Source organism: Haliotis rubra, unplaced genomic scaffold (assembly GCF_003918875.1).
Source record: "Haliotis rubra isolate DU_JTF1 unplaced genomic scaffold, ASM391887v1 Scf310, whole genome shotgun sequence".
In the NCBI taxonomy this organism is placed as follows: Eukaryota; Metazoa; Mollusca; class Gastropoda; order Lepetellida; family Haliotidae; genus Haliotis; species Haliotis rubra.
In genome coordinates, this window is record NW_025766981.1 from 149,182 (window position 1) to 173,729 (window position 24,548).

Consider the following 24,548-nt stretch of genomic DNA (forward strand, 5'->3'; position numbering starts at 1 on the left):
TCAGAGAAGGCAAAGTTGGCAGGTAAACTCATGGTACCATGTTAACAAAAACAAAACAAGCGATGATCAAATCACGGAACAAGAATAACTTATAACATAGAACACAACTGGAAAACACTTGCAGGGCTCGCGACACACCATGCGGACACCAAGCTCATTACAGTGATGTATCGTGTATAAATCATCTCTCTCCGATGTGATATTATCCAACACATGTACACATATCACAGATTACTTGACAAATATCACATACTGTAAAAATGATAAAGAAGGTCAGAATGACCCCAACTACAGTACGCTATAAACATCTAATTGTGAAAATATTGACAAGCATATAGACATTCCAGAAAACGTTTTAAGCTTTGGCTTATTTACTTACGTTGTGTCATCGTATCCCAATTGAGTAGAACGATGCTCATGATATCAATCACTGGATTGTCTGGTTCACACTCGATTATTTACAGATCACAGTCATATAGCTACAATATTGTTGAGTGCGGCGTTAAACAACAAACAGACAAAGCATACTTAAAACATTCACTCCCTTGGGTTTAGCTAGGGTATTTGTAGATAAGTAGAGTAGATTCTAACAATAATAGCCTTTGAGCGCCTCTTTATACTTTATTCGTCGCTCTTGAGTTTTTGCACGCTTGCTGCCTGAAGTTACAAATCTAAAAATATTTATTTTGTAAATTTTACACAAATACGCAGCGTATCTTAGGAACTCTGAGACAAGTAAAGAAAAATATCCATGGCAACAGAACAACAAATAACTGTGAGGAGCACATAACATCGTACAAAATATGACGATTTGACAATTACCTGTTTCAACCCCCACCCCTACAAAATAAACCAATACTTTTAATCAACACAAAGCGTTTCTTTCTCATTAGGTTGTTAATTTAGGCGGCGGCTGCTACGGACGGACGGACGGACGCACGGACGGAGTCCATTTGAATACCCCCGCAAAACGCGTTGCGGGGGATAAAAAACCTGTGCGAAGCACAAAACATCGTACTAAATAAGACAATGAGACGATTACCTGTACAACCTCCACCCCTACAAAATAAACCAATACTTTTATTCAACACAAAGCGTTTTTTTCTCATTAGGTTGTTATTTGAGGCGGCGGCTGCTATGTCTAGTCTGATAATATTTGTCCGTGAATACCGACTGTAAAATTGCTGTTAACAACCTTGCCTCTCCCTTCTCTTTTCTGATTGGTTACTCGTTTGTTTCTGCTTCTGATTGGATAATAATGCACTTTCATCTGTGATTGGGCAAGTGGTAGGTACTCGTCTGTAATTGGCTAATCCACTGTCACCGTAATAGTTTGCGACAGCTGAGAAGAACTTTTCTTCAGACTGTAGCTCAGTGCCCTGAAAGAGAAATATTTAAATGATATTATAATTGTGAAGAATCTAGTAAGGACAGCAAATGATGGCTCACAACTGCAAACAAGAGGTAAAGGAATAAAAATAAAGGTAAAGGTTTTCACGTCCCATGTCAGCCGATACGTATTCCTAGTACATATACTTCACACCTTGAACTGATCTACAACAGACGCTGCTAATAACAGCAAAAATGGACATACGACGTGATATTCTCATAAGGAGTTGTGAATGGTGGAATTAAAAGCTGTAAATTCAAAGAACAATTACTTTAAAATATGTTTGAAAACTGGAGTCAATGACATTTTTGTGCATTGGTGTAGTAAAGAGTACTCTTCGAGACCCGTGAAAATCCGGGTTAGAATTGGTCTACAGCAACGCATGCTTGTCGTAAGAGGCGACGAGGTAGTCCAGGTACTGACTTGGTTGACACGTGTCATCGTATCATAGTTGCGTAGATCGATGTTCATAGTGTCGATCACTGGATTGTCTGGTCCAGACTCGATCATTTACAGACCGCCGCCATTTAGCTGGACTATTGCTGATGGCGGTGTTAAACATCAAACAAACAATCTGCTACCACATTAATAGAAACACAATACAAATAGGAAAAAATAGGAAAAGTAAGGAATCACAAAAATTATAAATAGGTTGGACATTCATGGAAGTGTACTTTATGGTGGATTACACATGGAATGGGCCCGATCAGTGAACCCAGGGTATCGGATTCGAATCGGCGTCACATTCCCCCAACCTGAAATGAACACTCCGATAGGAATTGACAGAAAAAAATGTTGGATTTTCAGCTGTTAGTAATACTTTTTCACAGCTGTCGGTTAAACGAGCCAGTGATCATAAGTTGGTAATATCAACACATGCATTTAGCTAGTGATACAGGAACAGATGTGGTCATACCCCAGCATCAGCACAGTGATGAAGATGAGGCCGGCAAGGATGACGAAGATGAGGCCGGGGAAAAAGGAGAGTGACGCCTTGTAGATCAGAGTAGCCACGACACCGAAAACTGCCGCCGCCGCCATCTCCATCGTACCGACAGACGCGAACAGCGCCCCTGCAACATCACAAATAAAGGTAATACTTAAGTTGAGATCGACACATGTTTCCCATGTGGTTTAGTCTATTTTTCCGTCATCAGGGAATCGGGTGGTCACGCTCGCAGCCTTGGTTTTACCTGTCATTGTATCACAATGTATGTATGTATGTATGTACGTATGTATGTATGTAACTCTGCTCACCTTATCTTGTCTGAGCTGGAAGCTCCGCTCATACACCCCTTTGTGTATTTATTTTTTTATATATTGGTTAACCAAGTGAAATTTTTTGGACTAAACCAATTTCTTCGTCTTAATTCTGAGCTGGTTCCTCAGTCGCGTTGACAGAAGGAACATTCTTCTCATGAGCATTAAATATCTCATAGCCCCGCAAATATATAATTATGGTGGAAACAACTTTATTCAAACAGTAACCCTAGTGAGATGGTGCAATTGTACCTGCTCTGAATCGTTGACACCAACCTGATATGAACAATACTGTTGTCTAAGTGTGTAAACGTTTCTTGTTTTGGCTGGATATATTCAAAGACAATTTAACAAAAGAAGTTATAAAAAAATCATATCAGAGGAGAAATAATGCTATGCCCCCTTATGGTTACTTAGCTTTACAGATGGGTAATGTAGCTGGTGACAGTTACACATTACAGCGTCTAAAACGTAATTAGAGATCTTTATGTCCATTACACCCAATGTGTGCATCGTGTTTCCAGTAACTGAAAGTGAATAGTTTGATAGATCACTGACCTTGTTCATCAGGGGAGACGAGTTTTGACATCACTGACCGCATCATAGCAGGTGCTGCTTCACTGAAGATCCCAAACGCAGCCGCTGAAGTTTAAGTATAGAGGTATAACAAACTGTCAGATATCCATACGTGTTAATTTTGAAGAGCAACAATAATTGAAGAAAAAAATTTATGATGAAAGCCATACCTACGATGACGAGGACACTACTCTGGGCGCATCCTAAGAGCCCGAGGAACAGGATGTTGGAAACACATCCGATAATTGCGATGGTGACTTCCGAAAATCGGCGCAAAAGGATGTGCGTTAGTCCTAGTATGCAGATCCAGTTTATGATGGTCCTGGCGGCAGCATAGCCGGTGATTTGGATCTTACTCCAGCAGAAGGGCGTGGCCAGGAGGTACAATGTCAGCACCGTGGCCTTGATGAGATCCACGGAGAAGGACGTAAAGAAAGTCATTAAAGATACTATCAATTTCCACCGCCTTTTATCCGGAGTGTCTTTGGTATAAAACTGTATGCTTTTTTTCAATAATTTGAGATGCTCCTTGACTGTAAGACTTCCTTTGGTTAGATTTCTACGCGTTTCAGGAAATATAAATATTGTAAAGAGGAGAGTTGCACTAGATAGTGCGATCAAAAAGTATAACGGCTGTTTAAAGTTAGCCTCCTCTATCCATATTCCTGCAACTAAAGATCCCGACGCTGAGCCAAAGCTCATCACTGCCTGGATTACAGCCATCCTGAATCCTCGCTTGGGTCCCACGGGTGTAATGTCGGCTGCACATCCAAATATCGCCGTTAACATCGTCCCAAAGCCACCCGAGAAGCCCTCGATTGCACTTCCTATGAACAGATATCCCAGTGGTAGGTCCAGTTCAAACACGATGAGATACACGATCAACTTTGATAGAAGTCCAGAAATGGGCAGTAGCATTGACAGTTTCCTGCCATATCTATCAGACAAGGACCCAAGAAGGATTGTTTGGAGGATTCCAGGGAATGTTGCGGTAAAGATGAGGAATATGTTATAATCAGCAGCTTTGCTCTGTATCTTGTTCTCGAGTTTTGCGTCGGACGAGTTATCGGCTCCGGGGCTGCATGGATCGGCCGTGGTTTTGTTGACTCCGCCATAGCCTTCTGCTATTTTGTCGTACATGTAGAACTGTGTGAGGGGCAGAGTCATTATCAGCGCAGCAGATGAATCCAAATGCGACCGGCTCCACGGGAACATACCGCCTGAGTGGAGGTGACCACATGCGGGACTTGCCTTCATTATGGATCAGGGATGTGCATTCGTCTGGAAATAATAAAGTCAGTTCAAGAACGACAACTACGGGAAAACTAAAACGAAGCAGGTCTGGATAACAACGTAAAACATGGTAGAGAGAAGGCAGACTACCGGCTATGTTAATTGGTTTCACTGAAGCCAAACTGCACACTCATACACTCACATACCCGTTAGAATTGGTCTTCGGCAACCAATAATTGTCGTAAGAGGCTATTAACGGGTTCGGATGATGCACGTCATCGTACCCCAACATCCAGTTTTGTATTTCTTTAGAAGTGGATTCCTTTCTCTAAAATGTTCAAAATCTTAAATCAAATGTACTCTTTGTATCATGTCTTCCAGGATGATAGCCAACGTCGTAAACAAAACAAATGCTAAGACATCATTGGAAGGCATTTTGAGCTGCCATTGAGTGATTCGTATTGACATAAGTAGCCTGGCGTACGCATCTATTCTGGGCAGAACCCATGCTTACTTAGAAGGCGATTAGATTGTTCGGGTGGTTAAGCTCAATATTGCTGATTGTTTCATTACAAACAAACAAACACGTTTGTGGGATGATATGGGAGCAGGACTCCGAGTCAACGACATGTGCTGATACACAATCAGCATCATCTTGGGAAGAAAACGTAAAGCGACTTTGACCACTTCGCTGGATCCTACGAGTCCTAAATATCAGATTAATAATAGCAATCGTGGGGTTTAACCCTCGAACAGCGGATACCTGCACCATATTTGGTTTGAACTCAGCAGCTTCTCCAAAGAGGAAAATAGTCTCCATTCCTATTCCGTAAACAGGTCATCATTATTTTGCCTAGTCATGAATGTCGGAGACACGTATTGCCAAAGAGATTCACCTTCCTCTGTAGTCTCCACTTCAGTCGACCCTCTAATTGGGTTCTGGACATCATGAAGTTTCTCCACAAGGTCCTCTGTATGGGCCGGCATTGTGAGCGTTTTCCAGGACGTGTCCTACTCTCTACATGCTCTGAGTCACAGTCTGCAAGTGAAGAAAATGTTGTTTTAGTGCACATTATGATTTGAGAAATGGAAAACGGCACCATTTACGTATATTGTGTTTCAGTACATACATATTATATCAAACTGTATATCGATATCAAATGGTTGCGAATAAGATCAAATAATACATTGACTGGCAAGCATTAAGAAATGAACAGAAGTTAAATGTGACAGCGGTTCCTGTTGCAGTAGTGGGCGGTGGGGTAGCCCAGTGGCTCCACAGATCCAGTGCTACAAAGAAGCATGTGTTTCTATAGATCCAGAGTTGCACAGAATCATGCGCTGCTCAGCGGTACGTAGAATCGCGTGCTCGCCTACTGGGAGGACGTGAGAGGTTACGCTACACCAACTTTGAACAAGCAATAGTTTAACATGCACTTTTCGTAGGGCCTTCAGTGCTGAGTGAATCAACTGATAGCTGTGGTTGGATGAGATTTCCGTAACATTTTGTGTTTCTTAAATTTACATCCATCCAATGATTAAAACTGACGATATGTTTTAATATTTAGTCCTGTCGATTTTGCCATGGTGAGTTTTGCTGAATGTGACCACATATATATTCAAGAGGACTTAAGTTTGGTCTGTTTAGCTTCCTGTACTGGGAAAGGAGCTTATTTTTAATTTTTATTTATGATTTAAGGCCAGAATATGCACACATATGCATGTAGATATAACACGCTGTTGATAGCTTAGTTAATTAATAAATACATAATGCTCCTATAGATGTCAATGGGAAATTCTACCATGACTACGTGAAATACTCGAATTTGATTGGACAATCAATAAAATTAGACACTATCAATCCTGGATTGAAACTGCGTCTGATTTCATGACCGCTTCACTGCGCACGTATACAACACTGCCGCACTACTTCAACTCGGCCACCAACATGGCTAATATCAACACAAGAGACGTGATGGAAATGCTTTCATAGACCATTTATCAAACTCGAAAAATACAATTCTATGATTTTTCCTCCACAATTATTAGGGAACCTCACTATAAAAAAATATTCAAACTCAATTACAATGCACAGCCCCAAACATAAACAAACAGTATCTAACTTATAAATCAGAAAGCCTTGTAAAAATACATCAGTATACCAAATGTGCAGCAACACGTTAGTAAACATTTGCCTACCTGGTAACTGGTATATTTCTTTCCGTTTAGAATGGGAAATTCGCAAGATAACGGTCTGGCGAAACACCAAATCTATGCCAAATTTTGAAACATCACTCTACGTGTTCGGCTTCAAATGAAATTACAGACTATCAATTCGGTCTAACATTCATCTAATTTCCAAACACAGTACGTTTATATCCTTAATATTGTTTTGTGTAACCTGTAGAGGCCTGACGGTTATGGGAAATAATACAGTTTGTGAGGAAAGTGAACGAGTTCATTGCAATAAAAGGCATATCCATTTGACATCCAACAGACAATCATAAAAGCAAGCTAAACTAACACCACCTGTTACTGGCAAGAAATATCCTCTTCTTTTAATTCCCTTCAGTCAAATGTCAAAGATATTTATTGTACAAAAGGCCTTCGGCCCATATGCATTGGAGTTATACATATACATTATACATATGTTGTAATAAGTAGTAATTAGTGATCCAAACAGTGAATCATGTTACAGGCAGTAAATTACATTACAAATAGTGAATCACGATGGATCTTCAAAACTTTATAATGAAAGCTGATGAAGGTGGCTTACATAGATTATATTCCGTTATATATTTCGTACGCAAATCTTAATAAAAAAGACATACAAGTAAAAACTGAAGTTCATTTTCATCGCTTGCCTCATTCAATATAAAAACGTCTTCCTCCGTTTACCATTATGTTAATCAAGCCTAAAATAAAACGTATAAATGGCTATCTTAATGACTTTGATGTTAAATCCGATATATATTGGTCTGGCTGGAGTAATAATTTGTATTTTCTATAGAGTAATATCTTGAACTATTATCTATTACTGAATGGCATTCTTGATTAAACATATTAAGACTTCTTTCACGAAACTGAGTTAAAACATACTTGCATCAGCAACTGACTGGCTTAACCATTCAAAACCATTACCATGTGAAAATAGAAGTTTCCTTACATGAGATGCCCACATCACTTTACCAATGTTATCCAAATGAACAAGCATGTTATAAGACATTTTAGGTAATGTATTTTTTTTGCATGCACATTATCTTAAACCAGAATATTATAATACATCGAATATGAGCATTTATATACAGGGGATACCTGCCACATTCACCGTACACCATGCAATTCGGTCCAACATATAAACATTTCTTACAGGTCATCAGATGTATTTTGTCAAATAGTGTAAAGTAATTACTGGGCGTCAACTCACCAATTTTATACAAAACAGATAAAATACTTATCAATGCATTTTTGGCTTTCAATGATAATTCAGTAACAGGTGTTTTCCAATTCATAGTGGATGTAAACTTGATACCAGATAAGTATAATGATCAGAGACAATTGCAGGTTGGCTATCAAAGGACCATCTTTCTTCAGAAGATATCCTACCATCTTTCTAAATATAACAACATTAGTCTTATCTAGATTAAATGATAAATCCCAAGTCTTAGCATACCGTTCCAAAATGTTCAACTAAGTGTGAAGTCCAACTACAGATTCTGATAAAAGAATGACGTCATAAGCACATAAAAGAATATAATACTTTGAAAGATATGGAAACATTTGGATGCCACGATTGCCATTTGCGATAATATCGTAGTACAAATCGTTGATAAACAGGGAAATAGAATTGGACTCACAACACATCCTTGTCTTAAGCCAACGGGGCAGTCGAAAAATCCAGTGAACTACATACGTATTGTGTACGCAGACGGAGTGCGAGGTACAAACACTTCACTGACACATTGGCACATATTCACTTGCTAAGATATTTCAATTGCATAACGCACCATACCGTCTGACTCTACTGTCTAAAAATACATCAGATCACAGGACCTGTCAAAAATGGGGTCAACTTCAATACTAAATCTCGTTCTTGGTTGGTTAGCTGCACACGTTTGCCCTGAGGACATGGAGTATGTAATGCACACAGTTTTCCTTTAATACTCATGTAATGAAATACCCCTGCCGAGTGTGAGAGTGTGCAAGTAGTGAAATATATGTACTATTGAATCGCCCTAAATCTTTCAAATATGTTAATTTATGTTTAATTCGTTTACAAAAAATTATGTTGGACTGCGTGCCCCTCCAGTGTCAAGGGGCATTGTTGCTGCATAGGTTTTTTATTACGATCGAACGTGTGTGTCAGACACGAAGTAACGTGTTACGAGGTTGAATATCTAACAAATTTTACAGCAGTCTACAGGAGCAGCGAATCCATACTGTCAACATTATGCCCTAAATATAGCTCCCTGTACCCTGTAACAATCACTTACCCTTAGTGGACGACCGAATCTTTAGCCAACACAAGCGTGGGCCTCATAAGCGACGTGTCCTTTCCGACATGACATTGGGTCTCAGTTTTCTATACACTTCCTGGTATCGAGTTGATGACTTTTTGCTGGTCCACTCAGCGCCCAGTTCATCTAGCGTGCTATAATGTCGATTGTCCGGCGGAATACCTGCAGTGGCTTCACAAAGCTGCTGTTGTGTGACGCCGAGTGTTCAAATAACACTCTTTAAAAAGAGGGAGTGAAACAGCCGAGTTTAAATACAAGTCCTAGTTGTAGGATCGGATCATGACCAAGCGCTTTCGACTGTATAAACTGAAACGGGTCACAGTGGCCCAAACCTAACATTTAAATGATCAGCTCTCATGTGACTATGTGTATCCCCTTGGCGCAGTCAAAGGTCAATATACAGGACGCTCGGTTTTCCTTACACCATTATAAGGAAGTATAGATACCTTATCATGTACCTGAGGATGAAATAACGAATCACTTCCCAGGAGCATGTTCTATATCTCGAAATGTCTAGAACTAATTTACAAATGAAACTGCTGTGTGTCGAGGGATATAACGCTATTAGTTAATAAGAGCAATGTTATTCCGGATTGACGAAGATTACTCTATATCTGTGTTGACCTTCTGAGGCTTTGACTTAATGGTAGTTTCATTTACCATTTAAATTAAACAAAGACATAACCTGTGTCTCATGCCTGTGAAATCTGACTAAAGAAATCATATCTGCTTTATTCCATGTGTGTATAATCCAACTAAAGGGAATGCGTGTCCTTTGTCCAATGCCTGTAAGATGCCACTGTAGGGAATACGTGTCCTTTGTCCAATGCCTGTAAGATGCCACTAAAGGGAATACGTGTCCTTTATCCAATGCCTGTAAGATGCCACTATAGGGAATACGTGTCCTTTGTCCAATGCCTGTAAGATGCCACTATGGGGAATACGTGTCCTTTGTCCAATTGCTGTAAGATGCCACTATGGGGAATACGTGTCCTTTGTCCAATGCCTGTAAGATGCCACTAAAAGGAATATGTGTCCTTTATCCAATGCCTGTAAGATGCCACTATAGGGAATACGTGTCCTTTGTCCAATGCCTGTAAGATGCCACTATGGGGAATGCGTGTCCTTTGTCCAATTGCTGTAAGATGCCACTATAGGGAATACGTGTCCTTTGTCCAATGCCTGTAAGATGCCACTAAAGGGAATACGTGTCCTTTATCCAATGCCTGTAAGATGCCACTAAAGGGAATATGTGTCCTTTATCCAATGCCTGTAAGATGCCACTATAGGGAATACGTGTCCTTTGTCCAATGCCTGTAAGATGCCACTGAAGGGAATACGTGTCCTTTATCCAATGCCTGTAAGATGCCACTGTAGGGAATGCGTGTTCTTTGTCCAATGCCTGTAAGATGGATCCCATGTTTGTACGATCAGATTAAATGGAATGCGTATACTTTATTTGCTGGTTGTAAAATCTCACTAAAGGGAATAGGTTACTTCTGTCTCATATCTGTGAAATCTGACTAAAGGAAAGACGTCTGCTATATTCAATGGGTGTTCGATCCAACAAAAGGAATGCGTGTCATTTAAACCTTGCTTGTAAGATGCCACTGAAGTGAATAGGTTGCCAGGTTGGGCGTTTTGCTTCATAGCTTGTCGTTCGTAGATCGTTGCTCATGATAATAATTGAATTGGCTACTTATATAGAGCGGAACTCCACGCCGCAGGGACATGTTCTTAGTGCATACAACACGATGGACTTTATTACCCGGGATAACCCAGGCTGCCTTTGAGGCGCTAGAAGGTTAATAGTCATATGACTTATACCAACGGGTACCCATTTTTCGCTCAGTGAAAAGAGACTATTTTGAACAAACTCACTAGCCTAAGGTGTGACCACATAGATGCTTCGTTGTGGAGCAGGACAGAAGTCCTAAAAACTCTCAGGAGTCAAGCTGTCAAACACGGCCACCCGTCCCATGACTCTCCGTGACCATCAGGGTTTCTTAACTTCACCTGATATGTGACCTGCGCTCTATACACAAAACCACATACCACACATGATTTCAGTCGGACAGAACAAATTATTTACACAACCGCGAATTAAACTGGAATAGAGCTGACGGCAACTCTCAACAACATTCACTCTACATATTATGTCAACACCGGATATTGAATCTTCTCTATGTTCAGTGTGTGTGAGCATGAGTAAACAATCTTCTAAAATATTCCACCCTGTTGTCATACACGACATCCAATGGGTCCTTTGCCACCTCCATTAATAGCCAAACGTATTTTACCTCACGCCTAACGTGAAAGCCGACTGAACGAGGATGACAATTTCTCAGCGTTACGTGTCAGGACGGATCCAGGGGCGGACACAGCTTTTTGCGAAGGGGGTGGGGGGTGCACACTTTGAGAAAAGGAGGGGTGCACACTTCGCACTCCTGTATCCCACTGTGTAGCATTGTCTAGCATTGCTTGTCAGTTTTAAAAACTACTATGCCCTGCTGACTAGCACTGGTTTCCTGTTCAAGAGGGAAAGGGGTTCCACTGTCAAGGAACGCTTTTTCTATTACACAGGGACACTGCACCACTGTCCAACACTGCTTCTATGTTTCCCTCTGTCCAGCAAAGTTTCTCTGTTAAAAAAGGAGAGTGTCCCACTGCCTAGCACGGGTTTTAAGTATAGGTTGAGACATTGTTAAGGTCATGTGTAGTCATTAGATGTTAGACTGGCATACAGGAAAACCCAGTTTGTGCTGACAATTCCATTAGAATGGTACCATTCTTATTTGAAGAGTTTCACTGTACATACTCCAGTTTTTGAGCCGATAAATTTATCAACTAACAAACTAACTGTAACTAATAATTAAAGGCACTATATCACACCGCACTTCTCTAAAAAAAAATAATGCACTTCCCTCAATAATGCTAACTATCAGCCATCAACTAATCCAAAAAATATCATGAATTTAGATTATAATTTAAATTAAAAAGTGCTAATGAATTAATGCAACGTTGCATTAAATCGACTCTCGCGCCCTCCACCGGCCGAACATTATTTCAAGCAAACCCCATAGAGTTATGTCCCTTGGAACGCTCGGCAAACTTCGACAACACAACGTGCGACAGTTTTCGATGTGCGGAGCAATTATCAAGGAAGTTAGAAAGTCGTGGTCAATGCTGTCCCAACATAGGACCACCTCTTTTTTCTTTTCAGCAATATTTGTCAGATTTTTCTTATTGACACTTTCCTTCATAAGTCCCCAAACATTTTCTATTGAATTTAGGTCAGGGCTATAGCTTGGCCAATCTAATAATGTCATATTTAGGGTCCGAAACCAGGCCTGTGAATGCTTGAACGAAGTTTGGGGTCGTTGTCCTGCTGGAAAATCCAAAAAAATCCATAGAACACGTGAGCAGATGGAAATAAATGTCCCTCGAGAATATCTGTGTACCGCTCACTGTTCATATTCCCTTCAAATGCCCCTAACACAGATACGCCACCCCACACGTTAAATTTCGGACTGTACTTTGGGCGCTGATACAAAGGTTTTTCAGTTTGTTTGATCCAGAATTTCAGTGTATTAGGAAACAGCCACACAGAACCTTCATCTGAGAAAAATCACATTGTCCCAGTTAAAATTTCTATGCTGTAAGCACCAGTTCAACCTTCGCTCCTTTTGTTCAGGTTTCATGATCGGTGATGGAATTCCTCGACTTTTCTGCCAACCCATTGCATGCAGCTCAGTTCTAATTGTCTCCTTACAGACAGCCACAGTTCCTCTATCAATCATATCCAGCCTTAAGTTTTTTAAACTCCTTCGTTTGATTTTAGAAACAAGAATACTAAGCCGCCTCCGGTCAGCATATCCATTTGCAATATTTTTCAAAACACGATAAACAGTGGACAAAAGGATGCCTGTTCTACTTGAATACACTTTAACTGATCTGATGTCCTTGTTATAATACTCTTAAATCAACTTTCCCTTCTCTAAATCATCCATACTGAGGATCACTGAAAATGTCGTCTGCTAGCAAGTAAACAACGTGGGATAACTCTTCACAAACTAATGAAAAATGATTAACGGAATTGTCTCTCTTGAATGAAACCAAACACTTGATAGCTGGTCAAGGTTGTTTATACTAGAAATCCAATTAAACATATTCCTAAAGTTCTCAATAATTTCTGGTCATACAATACATGTACACCCTTGGAGCTTGTTGGCGAATCCATTCATATTTTCATAAGTAATTATGCTTAAACCAAATCATCTATCTGCGATTGTCCAACGCATGGACACATATCACAGATTGCATGACAATTATCACATATCAAACTTTAAAGATATTAAAGAATATGAGAATGACCCCAACCACAGCCCGCTATTAACATATTTAGTTTTGAATTTGTGAAAATATTGACATTCGAGAAACCGTTCTGAGCTTCGGAGTATTTACTAACAAATTATCGTTACGTTGAATATGGAAACCAGGGAAGATTCGGATAAGAATTCTTTTTCAGAAACTTATGCTTGTCCTAAAAGGCGACAAACAGGATCGGGTGGTGCACTTCATTGTATCATAACTTGAGTAGATCGATGATCATAATATCAATCACTGGATTGTCTGATTCAAACTCGATTATTTACAGATCACAGTCATATAGCTACAATATTGTTGAGTGCGGCGTTAAACAACAAACAGACAAAGCATACTTAAAACATTCACTCCCTTAGGTTTAGCCAGGTCATTTGTATATAATTATGTGTAGATTTGTGAAAAAAGTCTTTGAGTGCCTCTTTATACTTTATTCGTCGCTGTAGATTTTGTGCCCGCGTGCTGCCTGGAATTACAAATCTATAAATATAATGCAGGCATGGAAATTGAAAACCACACAGAGGGTAATTAAGCAAAGTGTTGATTAACTATTGGGGTACTTTGAAATGTCCCATGCACTTCAAAGGTTTTTTAGATTATGGTGGTTTATTTTGAGTATTTTACACAAATATAGCGTATCTGAGAAACCCTGAAATAAAAAAAAATATCCATTGCAACAAAAACCTGCGCAGAGCACAAAACACCGTACAAAATATGACGATTAGACGATTACCTGTTACAACCCCCACCCCAAAATACACCAATAAATCAACAAAAAGCGTTTCGTTCTCATTTGGTTGTGAATTCAGGCGGCGGCTGCAATGTCTAGTCTGATAATGTTTGTTACTGAATATCGATTGTTAACATGCTCTTAACAACCTTGCCTCTCCCTTCTCTTTTCCGATTGGAGTTTGTCTCTGTCTCTCATTGGATAATAATGTACTTTCATCTCCGATTGGGCAAGTGGTAGGCACTGGCCTGTGATTGGCTAATCCACTGTCACCGTAATAGTTTGCGACAGTTGAGAGGAACTTTTCTTCAGACTGTAGCTCAGTGCCCTGAAAAAGATATATGTACATGATATTATACTTGTGAATAATATAGAGCATGGACAGCAAATAATGCCTAGCAACTGCAAACAGGACCGCCGTTTATGACGGAAGACTTTGGTTTCATGAAAAAAAAAAAAAATAATAATAATAATAAAAAAGAAATTTCCACAAAAAAACAAAAAACACAAAAAAACTGCAAACAGGAGGTACAGAAATAAAGGTAAAGGTTTTCACGTCCCATGTCAGCCGATACTGTTCCCAGTACATATACTTCACACCTTGAACTTATCTACAACAGACGCTGCTAATAACAGCAAAAATGGATATACGACTTGATAAACTCATAAGGAGTTGTGAATTGTGGAATTGTAAGCTATACATTTAAAGAACAATTACGTTAAAAAGGTTTGAAAACTGGAGTGAAAGGCTTTTCTTTTGTGTATTGGTGTAGAAAGAGTACTGGGAAGCGGCCCCTGTGAACGGGTTGGGACCCGTGAAGACCCGGGTTGGAAGTGATCTTTAGCAACCCATGCTTGTCGTAAGACGCGACTAACGGGTTCAAGTGGTTAGGCTCGCTGACTTGGTTGTCACATGTCATCGAATCAATGTTAGATCAATGTTCATACTGTCGATCACTGGATTGTCTGGTCCAGACTCGATTATTTACAGACCGCCGCCATATAGCTGGAATATTGCTGACTGCTGCGTTACAATCTGTATGTGAATATCAACACATGTATTTAGCTAGTGATACAGGAACAGATGTGGTCTTACCCCAGCATCAGCACAGTGATGAAGATGACACCGGCGAGAATGACGAAGATGAGGCCGGGGAAAAACGAGAGTGACGCCTTGTAGATTACAGTAGCCGCGATACCGAGAACTGTCGACGCCACCATCTCCATCGTACTGACAGACGCGAACATCGCCCCTGCAACAGCATAAATAAAGGTAATATTAATGTTGATATCGACATGCGTTTCTCATGTTGTTTAGTCTAGTTTGAGAAGGATCACTCCTACCCTGTCTCATATTATAACTGTGGAAAATATCCGTGAAGACCCGGGTTAGAGTTGGTCGAACTTTGATCGGCAGTGTACCTAGGCGCATTCAGTCGTGAATTGCAGGGATAGGCGGTCACACAAAGTACGGAAAATACACTTTGACTGTAAGAGAATCATATTCAACATATTTACATATTTAAGTAAAACTTCTAAAGTTTATATACATGTATTAGCTATGTATGTTCCTTGAAACGCCGTGAGGTTGAGCTGGAACTCTCCCCACATATTCCTGTATTTGTTTATTATGTATTGTATAACCAAGATAAGACATTTGGACAAAACATATTTCTTCGTGTTAATTCTGAGCTAGTTCCCCAGTTAACTCACAGAAAAAGGCACAGGAATTTAACTTACTTTACTGTATGCTGTGGCATGGTGTAATTGTACCTGCTCTGAATCGTTGACCACTACTTCATGTGAACGATATAGTTGTCTAAGAGTGTGAACGTTTCTTGTTTGGCTGGGTATATTCAAAGACAATTTAACAATAGAAATCAAAATACATGTATGTTCATATCAGAGGTGAAATAAGTCTATGCCTCCTTATGGTTACTTAGCTTTACTTTAAGATGTGTAATTTAGCTGGTGGCAGTTACACATAACAGCATACAAAATGTATTTAGAGATCTTTATTTCCATTACACTCAATGCGTGAGTCACAGTCACATCACAGTTTGATAGATCACTGACCTTGTTCATCAGGTGAGACGAGTTTTGACATCACTGACCGCATCATAGCAGGTGCTGCTTCACTGAAGATCCCAAACGCAGCCGCTGAAGTTTAAGTATAGAGGTGTAACAAACTGGCAGATATCCATACCTGTTAATTCTGAAGAGCAACAATAATTGAAGAAAAATCAGTTATGATCAAAACTCATACCTACGATGACGAGGACACTACTCTGAGCGCATCCTAAGAGAGCGAGGAACAATACGTTGGAAACACATCCGATAATTGCGATGGTGACTTCCGAAAATCGGCGCAAAAGGAAGTACGTTAGTCCAAGTATGCAGATCCAGTCGATGATGGTCCTCGCGGCAGTATAGCCGGTGATTTGGATCTTACCCCAGCAGAAGGGCGTGGCCAGGAGGTACAATGTCAGCACCGTGGCCTTGATGAGCTCCACGGAGAAGGACGTAAAGAAAGTCATTAAAGACACTATCAATTTCCACCGCCTTTTATCCGGAGTGTCTTTGGTATAAAACTGTATGCTTCTTTTCAATAATTTGAAATGTTCCTTGACTGTAAGGCTTCCTTTGGGTAGATCTCTACGCGTTTCTGGAAATATAAATATTGTAAAGAGGAGAGTTGCACTAGATAGTGCGATCAAAAAGTATAACGGCTGTTTAAAGTTATCCTCCTCTGTCCATATTCCTGCAACTAAAGATCCCGATGCTGAGCCCAAGCTCATCACTGCCTGGATTACAGCCATCCTGAATCCTCGCTTGGATCCCACGGGTGTAATGTCGGCTGCACATCCAAATATTGCCGTTAACATCGTCCCAAATCCACCCGAGAAGCCCTCGATTGCATTGCCTATGAACAGATATCCGAGAGGTAGGTCCAGTTCAAACACGAAGACATACACGATCAGTTTGGATAGAAGTCCAGAAATGGGCAAAAGCATTGACAGTTTCCTGCCATATCTATCAGACAAGGACCCAAGAAGGATTGTTTGGAGGATTCCAGGGAATGTTGAGGTAAAGATGAGGAATATAGTATAATCAGCAGCTTTGCTCTGTATCTTGGCCTCGAGTTTTGCGTCGGACGAATTATCTGCCCCTGGACTGCATGGATCGGCCGTGGTTTTGTTGACTCCGCCATAGCCTTCTGCTATTTTGTCGTACATGTAGAATTGTATGAGGGGCAGAGTCATTACAATGCAGCATATGTATCCAAATGCGACCGGCTCCACGGGAACATACCACCTGAGTGGAGGTGACCACATGCGGGACTTGCCTTCATTTTGGATCAGGGATGTGCATTCGTCTGGAAATAATAAAGTCAGTTCAAGAACGACAGCTACGGGAAAACTAAAACAAACCAGGTATGAATGACAACGTAAAACATGGTAGAGAGAAGGCAGACTGCTGGCTATGTTAATTGGTTTCACTAAAGCTAAACTTCACACTCATACACTCACAGGCCCGTGAAGATCCGGGTTAGAATTGGTCTTCGGCAACCAATGATTGTCGTAAGTGGCGACTAACGGGATCGGACGATTCATGTCATCGTATCCCAACACCTAGTCTTGTCTTTCTTTAGAAGTGGATTCCTTTCTTAAAAATGTTAAAAATCGTTTGTATCAAGTGTACTCTTTTTTGCAGCATGTCTTCCAAGCTGATAGCAAACGTCGTAAACAAAACAAATGCTAAGACATCATTTCGAAGGCTGTTTGAGCTGCCATTGAGTGGTTCAATGTAATTACAGGATACGCGGCATACGCGTCTAGATTCTAGGTATGAATGTTTATCCAACAACCCATGCTTGTTAATAAGCGATTAAATTGTTCAGGTGGCCAAGCGCAGTATTGCTGATTGTTTCATTACAAACGGGATGAAATGGGAACAGAACTCCGAGTCAACGACATATGTCGATCCACAATCAGCATCATCTTGGGAAGATTACGTTAGGCGACTTTGACCACTTCTCTAGATGCTGCGAGTCCCAAATATCAGATCAATAAAAGCAATCGTGGGGTTTAACCCACGAACAGCGGATGCCTGCACCATATTTGGTTTGGACTCCACAGCTTCTCCAAAGAGAAAAATAGTCCCAACTCCTAATCCGTAAACAGGTCATCACTATCTTGCCTAGTCATGAATGTCGGAGACAGATATTGCCAAAGAGATTCACCTTCCTCTGTAGTCTCCACTTCAGTCGACCCTCTAATTGGGTTCGGGACACCATGAAGTTTCTCCACAAGGTCTTCTGTATGGGCCGGCATTGTGAGAGTTTTCCAGGACGTGTTTGACTCTCTACATGCTCTGAGTCATAGTCTGCAAGTGAAGAAAATGTTGTAGTGTACATCATATATTAGGTAAAGTCAAAGGATTTTGAGAATAACAAAGCGGCACCAAATGCGTATATTGTGTTTCAGTGCATACCGACTTATGTCAAACTGTATATCAACATTAAATGGTAGCGTACATGATCAGGTTATACATTCACTGACAAGCTTGAAGAAATGAATAGAAGTTAAGTGGAAACGGTTCCAGTTGCACTATAGCTGTTTTTGCTAAATGGACTACTCACATGATACAGTATCATCCAAGATGTCACATAGAATTGTGTGCTTCCCTAGACCAAGCGCTTTACATAAGCGAGTTCTGCCCTACACCCTGTGATGTAAACATCATGTGGCTCCACAGATGCTACATATAATCGTGTGTTTCTATAGATCCAGAGTTGCACAGACTTGTCTACTTCCCTAGACCAGACGTTTTACATCAGCCAAGGACACAGAATCTGCGTTGCACAGAATCATTTGGTTCCATAGATCCAGTATTGCATAGAATCATGTGATTCAGTGGATCCAGAATTCGACAGAATCATGCGCTGCCTTAGACTCAGCGGTAGGAAGAATCGCTTGCTAGAAAATCAGAAGGCCTTCAGTGCTCATAGAATCAACTGATAGCAGTGGTTGGATCATTTTCTTTAAGAAATTTTGTGTTTATTAAATGTACACCCATCCAATAATTAAAATTGACCATATAGTTTAATATTTAGTGCTGTCTTTTTTAACCATGATGACTTATGTTGAATGTGACCACATACATCTTCAAGCGGTTACAAAGATGGTTTCATAGAACCAGAGTTGCACAGAATTGTCTACTTCCCTCTAGACGAAGTGTTCAATAGAATCGTGTGCCTCACCGAGACCAGGACCTACAAGCGAGTGCTACTTCCCTGGACCTTGACTGCCTCCCTTAGAGTTTGGTAGTACATGTAGAATCTGCTGCCCTTGACTGAAAGTACATAGAATCAAACATAGCTGCCCTAGACTCAGTGGTACGTAGAATCGTCTGCTGCCCTAGACTCAGTGGTACGTAGAATCAGTGTGAAATTTGCCCTAGACTCAGTGGTACGTAGAATCGTGGCCTGTAGCGAGCACTTCCCTGTACGTAGAGATCATGTGCTTGACTACAGGTAGTACATAGAAGATGTTCTGCCCTAGACTCAGTGGTTCTTAGAATCGTCTGCATGCCCTAGACTCAGTGGTACTAGACTCAGTGGTACGTAGAATGCTGCCCTAGACTCAGTGGTACGTAGAATCGTCTGCTGCCCTAGACTCAGTGGTACGTAGAATCATGGGCTGCCCTAGACTCAGTGGTACGTGGTACGTTTTTTAATTCTTATTGATGCTTTAAGATCAGACTATGAACACATGTACATGCAACAACAGATAATAGCTTAGGTACTTAAAAATATGTGTTACAAAAGATATCAATGGGACAATATTGTTTTGTGTAACCTGTAGAGGCCTGGCGGTTATGGGAAATAATACACTTTGTGAGGAAAGTGAATCAGTTTATTGCAATAAAAGGCAAATCTATCTGAACACATAACACCCAACAGACATTCATAAAAGCAAACTTAATGGCCGCCACCTGTTCTTGGTAAGAAAAAAACCATATTCCTTTTGTAAGCGCCAGGATTAAAGCATCGGTTTAAGAAATAAGCGACGGGCCTCTAATAAACCCCGGGTCTCTAATAAGCGCTGGGTACGTTTTGGGCGCCGTTTCCGAAGCATAACTTAAGAACCGTTCAATATTTTTCAACAGAACTTGGTAGATATATCAAACAGAACCTTAAGTGGTGCCTTTTGCTATTTGCAGATTTTTGGCATTTTTATTTTTCCCGGTTTCCATGGAAACGATTCGGACTTAGTCCCAAAAGGGATGGGTGGGCTTCGTTTCCGGAGCATAACTTAAGAACCGTTCAATATTTTTCAACAAAACTTGGTAGATATATCAAACAGAACCTTAAGTGGTGCCTTTGCTATTTGCAGATTTTGGGCATTTTATTTTTCCTGGTTTCCATGGAAACGATTCGGACTTAGTCCCAAAGGGAGGGATAGGTTTTCATTTCCGGAGCACAACTCAAAACTTCTTAATATCTTTCAGTAAAACTTGGCAGATATGTGAGGCAGATCTTGAAGTGGTGCCTTTTGCTATTTGCAGATTTTTGTCATTTATGTTTTCATGATTTCCATGGAAACGATTTGCTCTTAGTTTATAAATGTATTCTCCCTTGATCCAAAAATAGATGCATTAAGGAATGGTACCTTTAGTCATAACTTCCTGTCCTCCCCATTGTACGGGTTGGTTGATGTTATGTAATAAACGCTGGGTCTTCAATAAGCGCCGGGCCTCTAATACGCGCCGGGTCGGGAAGTCTGTTGAAAATATAAGTGCCCGGGCACTTATTACAGGAAATACAGTACGTCCTTTGAATTCCTTACAGTCATGGTGACCACACGAGAGCCAGTGACCTACATACGTAGAGTGTACACAGAGGGTGTTGGAGGTAAAAACACTTCACTGACACATTGGCACATGTTCACTATCTAAGACATTTCAATCGCATAACGTACCATACCGTCTGACTCTACTGTCTAAAAAATACACCAGATCACAGGACATGTGGAAAAGGGGGTCGAAGTCTAGTTTTAATCTCGTTCGTGGCTGTATAGTGTGCACACGCATAACGTGAGGATACGGAGCTCTGTGGTGTACATAGCTTTCGTTAATATACTCCTTAAATAAAATACCCCGAAAGAGTGTGGAATGGTTCAAGTGCTGTAATACATGTATTACTGTATTAATTACCCCTAAATCTTTCAGATGTGTGAATGTATGTTTAATTCGTTTACAAATGTTGGGCTGCGTGAGTTTACAAATGTTGGGCTGCGTGACCCTCCACCGTCATTGGGGCATTGTTAAATAGCTTTTTATTACGGTCGGGATTGTATGTGGCATAATGATTCACACCTTCCACGAAGTATCGTGTTACGTGGTTGGATATCTGACAAGATTCACGACAGTCTACAGAGCAGCGAATCCATACTGTCAACATCGATAATGCCCTAAATATAGCTCCTTGTACCCTGTAACAATCACTTACCCTCAGTGGACGCCCGAATCTTTTGCAAACGCAAGCGTGGACCTCATAGGCCATGTGTCCTCTCCGACATGACATAGGGTCTCAGTTTTCTATACATTTCCTGGTATCGAGTTGATCACTAAATGCTGGTCCACTCATCAGCGCGTCACTTCATCTAGCTTGCAATAAGGTCGATTGTCCGGCGGAATACCTGCAGTGGCTTCACAAAGCTGCTGTTGCGTGACGCTGAGTGTTCTTAACGACGCTCTTTGAAAAGACGGAGTGCAACAACCGAGTTTATATAGAAGACCCAAATGTATGAAAAGATTATGACCAAGCGCTTTCAACTGTATAAACTGAGACGGGCCACAGTGGCCGAAACCTAACATTTAAATAATCAGCTCTCAGGTGACTATGTGTCGCCCCTTGGCACAGTCAAAGGTCACAACATAGGACGCTCGGTTTTCGTTACACCATTATAAGGAAGTATAGAGACCTTATCATGTACCTGAGGATGAAATAAAGGATGAGTTCCCATGAGCATGTTCAGTATTTCGAAATGTCTAGGACTAACTTATACTCATGCCAATAATGGTTGTCATCCCCCTTCTGAGGCTTTGACTTAATGGAAGATAACTTTCATGTTAATTGTCATCCACCGAAGAGGTTACCTGTTTCTCATGCCTGTGAGATCTGACTAAAGGAATTATATCTGCTCTATTGGCTATTTATACATATTCCAGGAAATTTGGCAATTTATGATGTAAAGATTTGTTTAAAATATTTGATGCTACAGTTGTACCTATTCTCTGTTATGGGCCAGAAATATGGGGTGTGAATTACTGAAAAAGAGGTGAAAGTGTACGGATAAAGTTATGTAAATGGATACTTAAAGTTGGTAAAAGTACTACAAATAATTTGGTTCTAGGGGAATGTGGAACAATTCCTCTCCAGCATATTTGTCTGACAAGAGCAGTTAAATATTGGTATAAACTTATTAATTTAATGACAATAGATTACCATTTCAGTGTTATAGCATGATGTTAACAGAGGATGAGAGTGGAAGAGTAAGTTGGGTCACACACACATAAAAAAAATCTGTTTCAATTTGGATACCTGCTCGTTGTATACCTGGGTAACTACAGTTTCCGATATTTGAACCTCAAATCTGAGTTTTCTCAACATTCGGGTTTCAGGATTTGAATCCCAAATCTGAATATTTTGTTCGCATTCGGGATTTGAATCCCGAATCTGAATTTTCAGATTCGGTATTTTGCACATTCGACACTCGACATTCGGTATTTGAACTCTAATATTTCATCCCCTTCTAAAGTACTAGGTGCTCGTTGTATACCTGGGTAACTACAGTTTCCGATATTTGAACCTCAAATCTGAGTTTTCTCAACATTCGGGTTTTGGGATTTGAATCCCAAGTCTGAATATTTTTTTCACATTCGGGATTCGAATCCCGAATCTTAATATTTTTTCCATATTCGGGATTCGAATCCCGAATCTGAATTTTTCAGATTTGGTATTTTTGCACATTGACACTTTACAGGTATTTGAACTCTTTTATTTCATCCCCTTCTAAAGTACTAGGTGCTCGTTGTATACCTTGGTAACTGTTGGTCATAGTGTATTTGAACCTCAAATCTAGTTCTTCTGTGACAATAGGCAGTTTAAGGCATTGCTCAATGTTGAATTGTTTCTCTTTAGATTAAAGGTACTGGAACTGATGTTTGAAAACAAATTCTGAACGATTAAACTTCAATGAACGATAAAAATCAGTGAAAATTGGCAAATTTTAAAGAAAACTTTGCACCAAAACGCAACTGTTCATAAGCACGATATTTGCACATGCAATTCAGCAATTTCATGCATGATCCTCGTGCAATTCATCTGCATAAGGTTTGAAGTTGGTTCCCCGAAGTTAGTTGAGAAATCTATCTTCGATATAACCATATATATACATAACATATAGTGAGTGTTTTAAGTGAGTCTAAACTTTCGATGGGAACTATATTAGGACAGCCATGTCAAGATTTAGATGTGGTAATTATGGACTTTCAATAGAAAGAGGACGTTATAATAATATTGATGACTTAATTCGAATGTGTCCCTTTTGTTTCAAGGAAAGTGTTTCATCTAACTGAAGATGAGCATATTTTACGTGTGTGTAAACAGTATGATACCTTAAGAAGTATTTACATAGCAAAGCACTTTAGATCAGCGTCATTTCAGGCGTTTATAAGCATTATGTCATCAGATAATTATAATCTTATTCATAATACTTGTCAGTATTTACATAAAGTTTATATACATAGACCTGCACTCTTAAATTCATTCAAACATAATATTCTCTTCTTAGCAACATTTGAAACGTGTACCACACTTTCTTGCACATGGTTGCACATCTGCCTCTATATTACCGGTAAGCATATGTTAACAAAATCAAGCTGCATATGTAATAAACGGAATCTAATCATGTATTAAATGCACTTTATTCATGTGATGCCAGTGATATTTGTGGTTCATTAAAACATATATATGCCCGATTTCGGTGTTGTAATTTAAACAGCATTTGAAACTGGTGATACATTAATGTTGTACATAATTCTTGCATTATGTTTTGTAAACATCTGGCTTCGTTGTTGAAGATGAATATTACCGGTATGCATATGTTAAGAAAAATCAAGCACCTGTTCTGGGCCTTGGGCCTATTAATTTTATATCTATACTGTAATAAAGAAATCGGAATCTATATTCCATGTGTGTCCAACTAAAGGGAAATGCGTGTTCTTTATCAATACATGTAAGATGCCACTAAACTGTTACTGAAATAAAATTCTGTTCTGTTCTGATCTGGAATAGGTTACCTGTATTCCATGTTTGTAAGAACCCACTAAAGACAATACGTGTCCTTTATCGAATAATTGTAATATGCCACAGTATAGAATACGTGTCCTT

General features: G+C 40.0%; 2 protein-coding genes and 1 long non-coding RNA gene across 3 annotated transcripts; 1 reads left to right on the top strand and 2 right to left on the bottom strand.

Annotated features, from left to right (window-relative positions):
• The first annotated feature begins 77 nt into the window (after positions 1 to 77).
• Positions 78 to 13,351, top strand: LOC124283163. Its single transcript, XR_006900308.1, has 3 exons — positions 78 to 162; positions 3,089 to 3,097; positions 13,200 to 13,351. It is a non-coding gene; the product is annotated as an uncharacterized LOC124283163 (long non-coding RNA).
• Positions 1,218 to 9,329, bottom strand: LOC124283162 (proton-coupled folate transporter-like). Its single transcript, XM_046719189.1, has 6 exons — positions 8,953 to 9,329; positions 5,356 to 5,498; positions 3,397 to 4,507; positions 3,209 to 3,292; positions 2,307 to 2,463; positions 1,218 to 1,379 (listed from the first exon to the last, which is right to left on the bottom strand). The coding sequence occupies exons 3-6, from the start codon at positions 4,481 to 4,483 to the stop codon at positions 1,310 to 1,312; spliced, it is 1,398 nt and encodes a 465-aa protein (XP_046575145.1). The 5' UTR covers positions 4,484 to 4,507; positions 5,356 to 5,498; positions 8,953 to 9,329; the 3' UTR covers positions 1,218 to 1,309.
• Positions 13,352 to 14,151: 800 nt separating the features above from the next.
• Positions 14,152 to 21,962, bottom strand: LOC124283161 (proton-coupled folate transporter-like). Its single transcript, XM_046719188.1, has 6 exons — positions 21,603 to 21,962; positions 18,333 to 18,475; positions 16,356 to 17,465; positions 16,166 to 16,249; positions 15,186 to 15,342; positions 14,152 to 14,417 (listed from the first exon to the last, which is right to left on the bottom strand). Exons 2-6 carry the CDS (start codon positions 18,421 to 18,423, stop codon positions 14,348 to 14,350), a joined length of 1,512 nt encoding a protein of 503 aa, XP_046575144.1. The 5' UTR covers positions 18,424 to 18,475; positions 21,603 to 21,962; the 3' UTR covers positions 14,152 to 14,347.
• Between the last annotated feature and the right edge of the window lie 2,586 nt (positions 21,963 to 24,548).

Bases quoted from the DNA above. Each gene is read 5' to 3' on its own strand.
- LOC124283162 (XM_046719189.1), bottom strand. From the start codon at position 4,483: ATGAAGGCAAGTCCCGCATGTGGTCACCTCCACTCAGGCGGTATGTTC. The intron at 3,293-3,396 runs GTATGGCTTTCA...CTTAAACTTCAG, and splicing joins TAGTGTCCTCGTCATCGTAG to CGGCTGCGTTTGGGATCTTC. The intron at 2,464-3,208 runs GTCAGTGATCTA...GTGATGTTGCAG, and splicing joins CGTCTCCCCTGATGAACAAG to GGGCGCTGTTCGCGTCTGTC.
- LOC124283161 (XM_046719188.1), bottom strand. From the start codon at position 18,423: ATGCCGGCCCATACAGAAGACCTTGTGGAGAAACTTCATGGTGTCCCG. The intron at 17,466-18,332 runs GTGAATCTCTTT...TATTATTTCCAG, and splicing joins AGTGGAGACTACAGAGGAAG to ACGAATGCACATCCCTGATC. The intron at 15,343-16,165 runs GTCAGTGATCTA...ATGCTGTTGCAG, and splicing joins CGTCTCACCTGATGAACAAG to GGGCGATGTTCGCGTCTGTC.